The sequence below is a fragment of the Copadichromis virginalis genome, linkage group LG10 (assembly GCF_057382275.1).
Source record: "Copadichromis virginalis isolate Kocher_CV1m ecotype Utaka linkage group LG10, C_Virginalis_male_GT1.1, whole genome shotgun sequence".
Lineage (NCBI taxonomy): Eukaryota > Metazoa > Chordata > Actinopteri > Cichliformes > Cichlidae > Copadichromis > Copadichromis virginalis.
In genome coordinates, this window is record NC_140627.1 from 2,938,744 (window position 1) to 2,951,878 (window position 13,135).

General features: G+C 42.0%; 1 protein-coding gene across 1 annotated transcript; it reads right to left on the reverse strand.

Annotated features, from left to right (window-relative positions):
* Window positions 1–229: 229 nt before the first annotated feature.
* On the reverse strand, window positions 230–11,621 carry ei24 (EI24 autophagy associated transmembrane protein). The gene is made up of 11 exons (XM_085469467.1): window positions 11,453–11,621; window positions 10,230–10,366; window positions 8,691–8,836; window positions 8,421–8,481; window positions 8,211–8,277; window positions 8,001–8,125; window positions 5,737–5,856; window positions 5,526–5,637; window positions 5,006–5,117; window positions 1,723–1,797; window positions 230–1,639 (listed from the first exon to the last, which is right to left on the reverse strand). The coding sequence occupies exons 2-11, from the start codon at window positions 10,269–10,271 to the stop codon at window positions 1,477–1,479; spliced, it is 1,023 nt and encodes a 340-aa protein (XP_085325593.1). The 5' UTR covers window positions 10,272–10,366; window positions 11,453–11,621; the 3' UTR covers window positions 230–1,476.
* Between the last annotated feature and the right edge of the window lie 1,514 nt (window positions 11,622–13,135).

Genomic DNA, 13,135 nt, shown 5'->3' on the forward strand with positions numbered 1-13,135 from the left:
TCAAGTACAAAAGTCCATCTGCATCTGTGTTAAGCCAGTTTTCAAAACATCTCTGATACCTTTCTGTTAGATGCCTGAAACATTTTTTTTTATCAACCATCAACCATTTGGAGTGCAACCCAAGGACCTAATCTGATTTTCAGTGATATAAATCCTTTATCTATCCTTATCTTTGCAATGCTGAGTTTGAAATGTCGTAGAGAAACAAAAAACACAGAAACACAAGAGCTCAAATATTGAATACTGACCAATTTTATTCAAATTAGAAGTATTACTTTTACAAAACCTCACTCACAAATATCAGTCTGCACAAACACTATGCTCTTCTTACAATAATTGCACACTGTTTAAAATCATGGCCCCGCTCCACATCCACGAGCTCTGATGAGACAAAGGTTGGGGTGGGGTCACTGTGTGGCGCTGGGCTTCTGACTGAACATTCAGGAGGTATTAACATTATGTACAGCACAAATAACCAAACAGCCAATGATATTTGGGGATCAGTTATATTTGCATCAAGCTCTCTTTAAGGTGCAAGGGGCACTACAGCAAGCGAGTCGAGGCTGATCACCCGTCTGTTGTAAAGCTACGAGCTACATGACTCCTTTGTGACAGAGCTTAGCGTTGAAGTGGTCAAAGTAAAGTTAAAGATGCAGCGGTTTGGCAGTGTCGTCTCATCTATCAATACACTAAAAGCTCTAATGAAGCTTGCCCTTTGCCGGTGTAGCCGTGTGTATTGTGACGTTAGACAGCAGAATCCAGACTTTTTATTTTTGGGATGGGACGCAGAGGAACAGTTATGTCAATGCACACAAGTGAATTTCTGGTTGATTTCCGTTACAAAAAGGTCACTCTGCCTTTTAATAGCAGCTCCTGAAACGATGCTTGTACTCTACTGAAAACAAAGCTGTGGGGATTTCAAACTAAAAAGCCTCCCTTTATAACTGTACAAGGTTGCAGACGGGACTGTGAGGAGAGCAGAATTTAATAGAGAAACACGTCCGTGTGCAAGAAAGTGTTGGATCTGTGAGGGAGGAATGTGACTTTTAAGAAAACACACCTGTGCTTTGCTTCTGAACACAAAAAAGCCCCTTCAAAGAGAAAAATATCCTTCTTTAGTCACGTTTGGTTAAAGAAATTAAAACTTTGTGATGTCTTGTGCTGTAATTTTTTAAAAGGAGAGTCACTCAAATGGCACATTATGCAAAGAAAGAAAGAAAAGTAAAAAGAAGTCTGGATCTTAGTATTTAAAGTGTTTTGAGTGTGAGGCACAGGTCAGTCGATTTTTGTGTCACACAGAAAAGGTGGATAAAAATGAGTAACTGAGGCGGCACAGATTACACAAAAACATGTAAACCCTTTGTCCTGAACCACATGAACCAGCTGAACTCATCTTCATTAAGGGCGATCCTTCTAGAAAAAGAAAAAAAAATTTTTTTTCAGTGAAACCGCTTGTTGGTGACTATCCTATCTCCTTCACTGGGTGGGCAGCAGCCTCTGGCGGGTCGGGGAGGTGTGAGGTGTTGACAGCCTCTCTGTGGAGGCAGATGACGTCAGTGATGACTGCAGGTGGACAGTCTTGTGGAAAAGCTTGTTGCTGATCAGCACGACCAGGGAGAAGAGACGCAGTTGGAAGTGGCTGGAAGAGTGAAATCGACATCAGTCACTTGTGAAATAGATCCTTTTATTTATTGTTCTTACAGTGTGTTGTTGGACACTCACTACAGCTTTGTTGGTGTCTTTGCCTCATTAGCACTGATGATGAACAGAGGGAAAAGGATGGAGAACAAGCAACCGCTGCATAGGAAACAAAGATAGCATTTAAAAACCATTAAAAACAGAGCAGAAGGTCCAAATTCCAGATTCCTCTCTATTAGAAAGTTCTGACATGTTTGTGACCATTCACTATATTTATTTATAACTAATTACTCCTTTGTAATATATTGTAATTATAAATAGTGGAGTTCCTCTCCTTCTCAAAGTGAAGGGGATGAGCAGACTGTTTCCTGATGAAGCTCAGGAAGCTTTAATGAGTGCAGCAGGATGGTGGAGATCTACCAGTCTGTGGTAGCGAGTTACATCTGTTTTGCTGTTATATGCTGGGGAGAAGGGTCAGCAACAGACCCAGAGATGCTGGAACCATCACTGACCAGAATCTGGAGGCGTTTGAGTCAGTGAGGTTTAGGAGGTCGCTGAACAAACTGCTCTCCATCATGGACAGCCCATCTCTATTGCGCACTTCTGAGGCAGCACAGCTCCATCTCCCTCAGAATAATTCAACAGCGTTGCCATAAAGAACACTTCAGGAAATCATTCCTATCATTATCTATAAAACTGTACAGTAACTCCTCCTTGTTACGTGTGAACACACCTGCCAGGCATCAGTGTGGACTCTGATGTTTGCTATTTGTCACTGCCATACTCTGATGGAGATGAGACAGCATAAAGGGTGGAGGTAGAAAACTTGTCCCGGTGGTGCTCAAGAAATAACCCAAAGCTGAACGTCCTTAAAACATAAGAACTCATAATGAACTTCAGGAGACACAGACAGGTCCACCTCTCATTATAAACGCAGAACAGGCGGAATCTGTCTCCACCTTCAGTTTTCTGGGCACGCCACATCTCCGCTGATCTGATCTGGACCCACAACACCAACGCGCTGGTAAAGAAGGCCCAACAGCAGCTGCACTTCCTCCTGTCCTGAGGAAGAATAACCTGGACCAGAAGCTGCTGCTGGCCTTCACCGCTCCTCACTGGAGAGCGTGCTCTCCTACTGCCTGGGTGTTTGGTACACAGGGGACAATAATGAGAACAGGACGGCTGTACTGAGGGTAATAAACACTGCCCTAAAAATCACTGGCTGCCCTCAGCCACCCCTGGAGGCCATCACCAGATCCTCCTGTCTCAGGAAAACCAGGGCCATCCCACGTGACCCCTTGCACCCCGCCCAACAACTGTTTGACTCGCTGGTCGGCACCTCAGGTCAATCAGGTCCCACACCTCCACTCTCACAAACAGCTTCTTCCCCTGAGCCATTCGGACTGTTAACAAACACTATCCCCCCACCCTCTTCACCAGTCGGAGCCATGGTCTTAGTAACCCCCATCACTCAGGCCACTCACATACGGACTCTCTACTCAGACCAAGTCCTTTGCACCTACTTCTGAGCACTTTGTTCTCCAATATGTGCCTTTCATTAGTTTTGAATATATTTCTGTAGTTTGTGTGTGTGTCTCTATATATATATATATATATATATATATATATATATAGACACACACACACACACACACACACACACAGTGGGGCAAAAAAGTATTTAGTCAGCCACCGATTGTGCAAGTTCCCCCACCTAAAATGATGACAGAGGTCAGTAATTTGCACCAGAGGTACACTTCAACTGTGAGAGACAGAATGTGAAAAAAAAATCCATGAATCCACATGGTAGGATTTGTAAAGAATTTATTGGTAAATCAGGGTGGAAAATAAGTATTTGGTCAATAACAAAAATACAACTCAATACTTTGTAACATAACCTTTGTTGGCAATAACAGAGGTCAAACGTTTACTATAGGTCTTTACCAGGTTTGCACACACAGTAGCTGGTATTTTGGCCCATTCCTCCATGCAGATCTTCTCGAGAGCAGTGATGTTTTGGGGCTGTCGCCGAGCAACACGGACTTTCAACTCCCGCCACAGATTTTCTATGGGGTTGAGGTCTGGAGACTGGCTAGGCCACTCCAGGACTTTCAAATGCTTCTTACGGAGCCACTCCTTTGTTGCCCGGGCGGTGTGTTTTGGATCATTGTCATGTTGGAAGACCCAGCCTCGTTTCATCTTCAAAGTTCTCACTGATGGAAGGAGGTTTTGGCTCAAAATCTCACGATACATGGCCCCATTCATTCTGTCCTTAACACGGATCAGTCGTCCTGTCCCCTTGGCAGAAAAACAGCCCCATAGCATGATGTTTCCACCCCCATGCTTCACAGTAGGTATGGTGTTCTTGGGATGCAACTCAGTATTCTTCTTCCTCCAAACACGACGAGTTGAGTTTATACCAAAAAGTTCTACTTTGGTTTCATCTGACCACATGACATTCTCCCAATCCTCTGCTGTATCATCCATGTGCTCTCTGGCAAACTTCAGACGGGCCTGGACATGCACTGGCTTCAGCAGCGGAACACGTCTGGCACTGCGGGATTTGATTCCCTGCCGTTGTAGTGTGTTACTGATGGTGACCTTTGTTACTTTGGTCCCAGCTCTCTGCAGGTCATTCACCAGGTCCCCCCGTGTGGTTCTGGGATCTTTGCTCACCGTTCTCATGATCATTTTGACCCCACGGGATGAGATCTTGCGTGGAGCCCCAGATCGAGGGAGATTATCAGTGGTCTTGTATGTCTTCCATTTTCTGATGATTGCTCCCACAGTTGATTTTTTCACACCAAGCTGCTTGCCTATTGTAGATTCACTCTTCCCAGTCTGGTGCAGGTCTACAATACTTTTCCTGGTGTCCTTCGAAAGCTCTTTGGTCTTGGCCATGGCGGAGTTTGGAGTCTGACTGTTTGAGGCTGTGGACAGGTGTCTTTTATACAGATGATGAGTTCAAACAGGTGCCATTCATACAGGTAACGAGTGGGGGACAGAAAAGCTTCTTACAGAAGACGTTACAGGTCTGTGAGAGCCAGAGATTTTCCTTGTTTGAGGTGACCAAATACTTATTTTCCACCCTGATTTACGAATAAATTCTTTACAAATCCTACCATGTGGATTCATGGATTTTTTTTTTTCACATTCTGTCTCTCACAGTTGAAGTGTACCTCTGGTGCAAATTACTGACCTCTGTCATCATTTTAAGTGGGGGAACTTGCACAATCGGTGGCTGACTAAATACTTTTTTGCCCCACTGTATATATAAAGTGTAATAAAAAAAAACATGACTGGAAAATGGACCACAAACAAAATAATACTTGTAATAATGATCACAAAAAAATCACGCAGTGTTAACCTGATGATGTATGATGAGGGCATGGCAGTCAGCAGAGCCATGGGTAAGCCGAAGCCAAAGTAATATGGCCAGTTCCTCTCAATGTTGGACAGCCGCTGGTGCATCTCGATGCCTTAGACAAACACAAAAAAACACATCGTTTAGAGCATAGGTGTCAAACTCTGGCCCGCGGGCCAAATTTGGCCCACAGCCTAATTACATTTGGCCCGCGAAGCCATACCAAATTACTATTAGAGCTGGCCTACTGGTATTATACAGCTAATATATATATTGTTTAGTATTAAGCTTTGCTTGTTCCATATTCAGTTTTTCAGCAAAACTTGTTTGAGTACATAAGAAAAGATTCATTCTTACATCTGGAGGAAGATTTTTTTTTTCAATAAATATTAATGTTAGCCTGCGACTTTGTTCCATTTTGAATTTTGGCCCACTGTGTATTTGAGTTTGACACCCCTGGTTTAGAGGTTCCCATTGAATTCAGATGAGTCTGTGTCTGTATAGAAGCTGACAGAGGACTCACCATGGTTGAACCAGCGATACTCAAAGCAGTACAGGGAGTAGAGCAGAGACATGTGGAGGAGGCTAACCATCTGTCCAATAGCATCAATGGGGAAGAGACTAACGATCATACCCTGGAGGACCACAAAAATACACACAGCGACACTTGTTGGAATAAAGTGAGAAACACAGGCAGCTATGCAGATTTATTTTAAAGAAAGGATAAAATGTACCTGAATGAGGAAGAGCGCCTGGAGGAGGAGGTTAAAAAGCATGTCTGCGATGATCTTACTGACGCTGGGGAATGGCTGAGCTTTACAGCCAGACACTTCAAATGCAAGGTCAGCTATGTCCTATAACACAGAGCAACGTAATGATATCAGTGTCACTGCAGCCAAACAGGACGTATAACTGCTTTTAACTCTGTAATGGACATCTGACCCTGCTGGGGAAATGTTTTCCAGTTCTTATTTTCGAATATCATCCTCTCAAAATAACCACAACAACAAATGTTTGTCAGAAGTTCATCGACAGGTCTGAGGTTTTGTGCTTTGGCATTATCGTGCTGAAAACAGCCCGGTCTTGTTTGACAAAGATGCCCTTTTTTAAGATCTTAATAGAATGCTCATTTCACATTGATTTTCAGCCTTGTATATTGTGCACAAAGACTTGAATTAATAGAGGGAATATTTGAATAATATTATGTGCCATATTATTTTACATCCCATAGTGCTTCTGCTTTCTCCTGTCTCTTCATGTATCACCCTTTCTGCAGCTCTGTGATTGAGCACAGTTGGTTTCCACTTGCTCATCAGAGTCAGGAGTATGAGACCGATGAGAGTCGCCGGCAGCACCAGTGGGCCATTTCTCTGACAGTGTGTGGCACTGTGCTTGTTCCATCAGCCAGAAGAAGGGTGTGTGATTAGCCCTTTCTTGTGGAGGCAGGGTGATTAATCTGTTTTAACCATTAAAAAATACTTTACAATATTTTCGGTTTTCTGTTGTTAGTGTGGTAGTCACAAATTGATTCATATTCAGTTAGATCAAAGACATGATGCACACATGCCACTAGGTTCTGCTGAATCGGTGAGTGCTCTGGAGACCTCTTTCCTTTCCCTGGCTCATCTGCTCCTACGTGTGGAAATCACACCTGATGATGAGCTGGTAGTCTCCTCTGGTGGTCAGCAGTGTGGTGTGTTGGATGTGCTACTTCTGGTGTTGGGTTGATTAAAGTTATTTTTTTAAGCTGTGGGACCCTAGCATAAACCAATCACGACTTTCTTTACTGTGAGAAACATTATTCTGTAACCGTATGGTTGAGTTATTAAAAATCACGACCCCATTCTAACTTACCAGGATGCTCTGTTACACTTACTTATCTCTTGCTAAAGAACATAGTTATGAGGTGCACACAGCATTGCATAACTTCAGGGGTTTTTTATTACAACATTTTTTAGTTTGTAATAGTTGCTTTTATAATTTGCAAATAATCATATTTAGCTTTTATTTCCATTTTACACAATATCCAAATTTGTATTAAAAATAGTTGTACAGGAAGGACACCAAAAATTTAACCTTAGACTGTTTCTGTATAATTAAACGTCACATATGGCCTCATCCATGAATAGAAGCAACATCTGTATCTACAGCTTCTTTATTAATAAAGCGCTGCAATACCATCTAACAGCTGACTTTATTAAACACCAATGTTCCCTCTAATTTTTCATGTGTCTGAGCGAACACACAAACTCCCTGAGCGGACACTTGGACCACTGTGAGCAACAGCAGACGTGTGCACTTTTTCCGTCAGTTGTTCCGTCTGTCCTGCTCACATCTCCAATGGTTGTACACGTTGTCATTAACGTGGCTTCACTCCACATCAGCCACTTTGCTAAAACACCGGCGTCGGCACATAAGGACGCTGTCATAGCCTGTCAACCACGTTGATTAGCTGCGTATATACGAATGTGAATCGCATTATTGGCTGGATTATGGGATAAGGTGGCATCGTTGTAATCCCATACGGGAGCAGCCAGTCACTCACTGACTAACACTGCAAAACAGAATTGTTAAAGTTTTAATTTTAATTTCAATTCACGTTAGATTTTTTTTGTGTGCAACGCAGATTTTCTGTGCGCAGAGACCGTGCCAGCAGTGCGCAATTGTGCACACGCGCAGTTTAGAGGGAACATTATTAAACACCCCTTCTTCTCTGTATCCTCTGTCTTTCTTTACATTTTGGGGCTATTTCTGATGAGAGAGCAGTCTGAACTATTGCAAAGGAAGAGTCAGCAGCCCTTGAGGCAGCGCTGGCTTTATAAATCTCAGCAGCTGACACTGATTCAGTATAGTCTACTGCGCTGTGAGCTAAAGTGGAATGCTACTACAGAAAATCGTACACCAGAAGTAATAACAGTCTCCGATGCCTGAAGGGGACAAAAAAAGTTACCATCTCGTGTGCATGGCGTGGAAGTCTGATTTTAAAGAAGGGCCTGACCTGGAACCAGATGGCATTGACGATCTTGCTGAGGACAAACAAGGGGAGGACCCAGAGAGCACTGAAGACGGACGTCAGGATGAACTCTAACCAGGACCACACACTGCCATGGAGGGAGGGGTCACCTGGAGTAAAAACAGCTTTGTTAATTATCTGCTTCCCGTAACACACCGGAAAACTTGGTCCAGATTGAGCAGCAGCCATACATACCAATGATTTTTGCCGTGAGAGCCTGCAGGAGTGGAATAAACACCCGGTAAAAGAGAAACAGACTGAGCTGAGAAGAGAAAGAGAAATACCTTTGTTATTCTTTAACTTGTGCTTCCCTGCATAGCGTGGTTGTTTAACTTTGGTATTCAGCTTTGATACTTTAGTGGATAATGATGTTTCACATTTGAGGCAGTAACAGTTTAAGCTTACCCAGAACACTCCTCCATTCCAGGCACAGCATTGAAAAATCCTGCTGGCTACTTTGGGATCACTAGAAGAAAAATGAACAACACTAATGTTTCACTTTCGCATGACTTGATTTCATTGCTTCTAAACAAACTCCTGAGAACTGTCAGCGTGCTGCAGTTTGCAGGGTGGATATGATGATGGCCCCAACTAGATAACATATTGTAATTCACACATTATTATATTTACTAGTGAAGAAAACAAAATGCGACCAAAATGTGTTCGGGTGCTTACTTGTCCGGTTTGCGCTCCTCACTCTGTGCCCGTCTCTGTGCCAGGGCCCCGCTGGCCCTTCTCCTCCGCTGCTCTTCCCTTTTCTGCTGGATACGAGCATCCAGCTTGGAGATTGTTCCAATCCCCAATATGGAGTCCTTGATCCCCTGTAGAGCATAAATACAAAAAGAGACAGTCGGAGCATTTCTACAAGTCTTAAATCTTCTCTGTAATGAATGATCCCCGTGAGGTCAGTAAAGAACATTTGACATTATTTCAAAGACAAATATTATTTCTGGAGGCTCTTGAAGTAACCCGGACACGTTCAGGCTGCACAGGTTCAAAGTATGGCTTAATAACACCGTCACTGGAGCCCAGCTGTAGTTACAGTAGTGCCAACTGTGCTTTGCATGGTCATGGCCACACATCTTAATCTTTGAAGTCAAACACTGTCAGTCTCATGGCCATGCAGTCTGGTTTTACCAACATTTGTAAAAGAATGAGTCATTCTAAAGACCTTACTGAATAATGCCTAAACATTGCCAATGATCTGCTGAATCAGTAACTGCAGAGCAACATCCACCTCTGGCATTAACATCAGCTCAAACTGTGTGATGCAAGCTTCATTGCATGCATTTCCATGGGTGAGCTGATGATGTCCTGATTTGACCAATGCCTGGGGTTTTAGGTTTTGTGAAGCCAGCTAATCCACAGAAAACCTGGCTTTGATGAACTTGCTTCACAGTAAAGCTCTTTAGAGAAACATATGCAAACATTATTGTGTCTTTGGAGGTTTTGTCTGGTTGAGTTTCTCTTCTTCTTACACTTCAGTCACAGATTCAATTTCTGATGAGTATTTCTATGCACTCAGTGAGTGCTGAAACTGGAAACAACCTCGTGTTTGCGCAGATGCATGGACACAGCAGAGGTTTCAACACAGTTTCTGCTGCATGGAGGCACCTCTCTCTGCTCGTTATGTCCCTACTGTGGATCCACATTGTGAATTAGCGTGACATTTGTTGAGTAGAGAAGCTGTTCATTTTGGCTCTGCACTGGACCGTTACTGAAGCATTAATGATGTTAAACAGTGTAACTTAAGAGGCAAAAAAGCTCTTTAAACTTAGAGCAAAGTTTCCAAACTTGTGAAATTGTTTTTATTGAATATGACTTGTGTTTCTGTACAAGCAGTTTTTCTGTCCCAGTGACCACTGAAATGATCGCTCGACTTTTATTTAGAAAGAGACTTAAAAATGAGAGTCTGGGCTTATTCCAAGATGTCGGCTGCCAAGTTTCAAAACTGGCTACTCGCAGAACTTTAACATCCAAAACTCTGACACCAAATGGATGGAACATACTATCTACATTAAGATTGCTAAATCATGTGTATGTCACAGAAATCAGTCAGAATTACGATCTTCAGCTCGCTCTTTCTACTGTTTCAACCAGCAGGGCTGAATGGGTCCATTGTTTTGAATGTTTCTGTTTCAGTTTGCATACACTACATACTTGCACATTATGTCATAAATTATTTATGAGTGCAGTGTCTTTGTGTTTGCTAACCGTCGCAACATCGCGGAGGAAAGCCCTGACGCTGTCTGTCATCTCTGCACCAGCTGCAGATCCATCAACTGCAGAAGGAGGGGGGGCTGGTGACCTGGTGGTCCGCTCTCATGGCAGGGAGGGGCTCACCCAGTAACCTGCAACAAACCAAAACCCAAGGAAACAAAGTGAGGGGCTGAATGGAAAACCTTCAACCTTTGAAATGCAGATGCTAACAGCTCTTGCTACTTGCTTTGCTAAGACACACAACTGCTTGAAGACCTATTTTCTTGTGATTTTTGTTAACTCAACTGTCACATAATATTTAATGTTTTTACCTCTTCAATGAATCAGCTACCTGTATAACAAGCTTATCATTTGGCTTTTACAAACAGTAGCCTTTCTAAACCTGGTAGTTTTCCATGCACATCCATAAAAATAAACCTCCATTAGTTTGTGTTTTACATACATCAGAAAAAGCCTTCTAATACTAAGAAAGTTCAACAATACAATGTTTGGCAAATTCTCTCAGAGTTTTGATATTTGGTCACCGTTTTTAGTGTTTCACAAGCTGATGATGATGTAAGTCTTTATTTTAAAAACCATTATCAGCAACATTTGACATATAGATATCTATATCTATATAGATATAGATATATATCTTTCTAAAAATACTTGTCCGCACACTAAACACGTGCTCTTACAGAATACCTAACGAGTTTCATATAGATCACAACTTAATAACTTCTGGACAAAATCTATCAGCATCTAATGCCTTGCTAAGAGAAGCAAAGCTTATGTGCGTTTCATAAACGCTGCTATCGTCTTATTTGTTGCATGGTGACATTATACACCAGCGATGTCCTCTCCTTTGTCTTAAGATGCAAACGTTTGTCCACCTATTGTCTCTGTGCGATACTGTTTTATTCAACGCTAGCAAGCTGACTCAGTGGGTTAGCGCAAAAAAGATGATAACACACACTCAGGCTAACTGGCTCATTGTGGTCTGCTTAAAAATCCTCTAAAACTGGCATAATCTCATATATAGAGTTCAGCATGTTGACTATGGCCCTGTAATCGATGACTTTCGCTTCTTTAGTGTTCAACTAGCTTGTCTGTTTGTGATGCTAGCTAAATTATCGCTCAACAACTAATTTAACTGTAGACTTTTTCTTCCTGCTAACGTCCATACAAATGATTAACAGACAGATAGAGCACACATTTAACAAAGGTCTGGTGCTTACCTCATGCGACAGCCACGGTGTTACAATAGCTTGGGAAATTCTTTCTTTCGCTTCCTTAATGTAAACACAACAAACAGCATACAGCCACTGCCAGCAGCTAGGGCCGTGGAAAACAAATTGCGCAAGCTCCAACCTCGAAGGAGCATGGGAAGCGTAGTCCTCAATACTGGAAGGCGAAGACAGAAAGTGGAGTAAAAGCTCATTAAAATGCTAAGGGGTGTGTCCACTTTATGACGCATGTGTCGAGCATTCATTACGTATTTATAATAAGTTATTAAGACGACAGCGATATTTTATTTTCTATATCTCTGATGTTATATGATTGTGAGAGAAGCTAGATAGCTTTGTTAGCTTTGTTATAAGGTTGCAGAATTAAGTTTTGCTGTGTTGCTATCGGCTCACGATGGAATAAAAGGAAATAAATTTAGAACATATCCACATGCAACTGCAGCAGGTAGTGAATAAAGCAACGATTAGCATGACAAGATAAATGGAATTTTTAAATCTCACACGCAAAGTACGTGGTGTTAGAAAAATGCAGCACAGCTGGGCCTCGGGCTGTATAACAATGAAAGTTAGCATATTCAAATTCACGTGTGTGTTTGAAGTGAGGACGCCTTGGAGAGACCTCATGCAGAGAAAATGTGTGAAAGCCTGGGAACTGACTGAGGAGCAGATAAAGAAAGGTTGAGGTTAGGGGTGGAGGTAAAAGACTAAAAGCTGCAGCACATATGAGCTTGTAATTGAAATGGAGAAGCTGCAGTGGGGCAGAGAAAGAGCAAGCTGCGTTTGAAACGCTGACCTAAAGCTCCTTAAATACCTGCAAAGTGTCTTTTTTTGAAGCACTGACAACTTCAAGGACGAATATAAAGCTAAAGAAGAGGCCTACAGTCAATTATTTAAAAATACTACAACAACAAACATAACTAATGCAAAATGTGTTATGATCAATCTTAAATTCGATTTGATTATTTTAATAAAGCGCCCAAGAACTTTATATAAATTTGGAATGTAAATATGGGAGTTTTATTATAATAACTTGATAAGGAGCCATTTCTATCACAGAGACATAAACAGCATATTGCTTAAAACTGAAAATGCAGTGTTGTCTAGCTGCTCCACCTTTGTAATGATGGTGGGTCCGTGTATAACATATGAACTGTAGCCAGACATCATCTTCTTTTATAAATTAATCCACTGCATACTTTCCTAAAGAAGGGAAAGAAAGAAAGCAATGAAGCAGCATTCCTTAGTTTTTAGAGAATTCCACCAGCTCTTGTGGCCATGCAGATAATTCCAGGTCATGACAATTATTTAGGAACCTTCCTAAATAAAACTCATTAAGAGTTTGAGAAATTTTATGAGTGAGTGTGTTTTCACAGTGGAAGAGAAAGAGCACACCAAAAAGAAAAGGAGGGCAGGTTTACACACGTGACTCTAACAGCTTCTACAGCTGCATATTGAAAATCGACACGACCACTAACCACCACAAAGTTACGTGTGCAGGGCTATTCCGACTATGAAACCAATAGAAACAATTAGCTGTAGCTAGTGGCTCTAACAGCTAACCCTGGTTTGTCTTCCTTTGCTGAGGAGCACAAATAATCATCTTTTCTGTCTTGAAACCAGAGCAGTAGCAACTAAAGTTGAAAAAACGCATCAGGAAAGTATTTACAGGGGTCA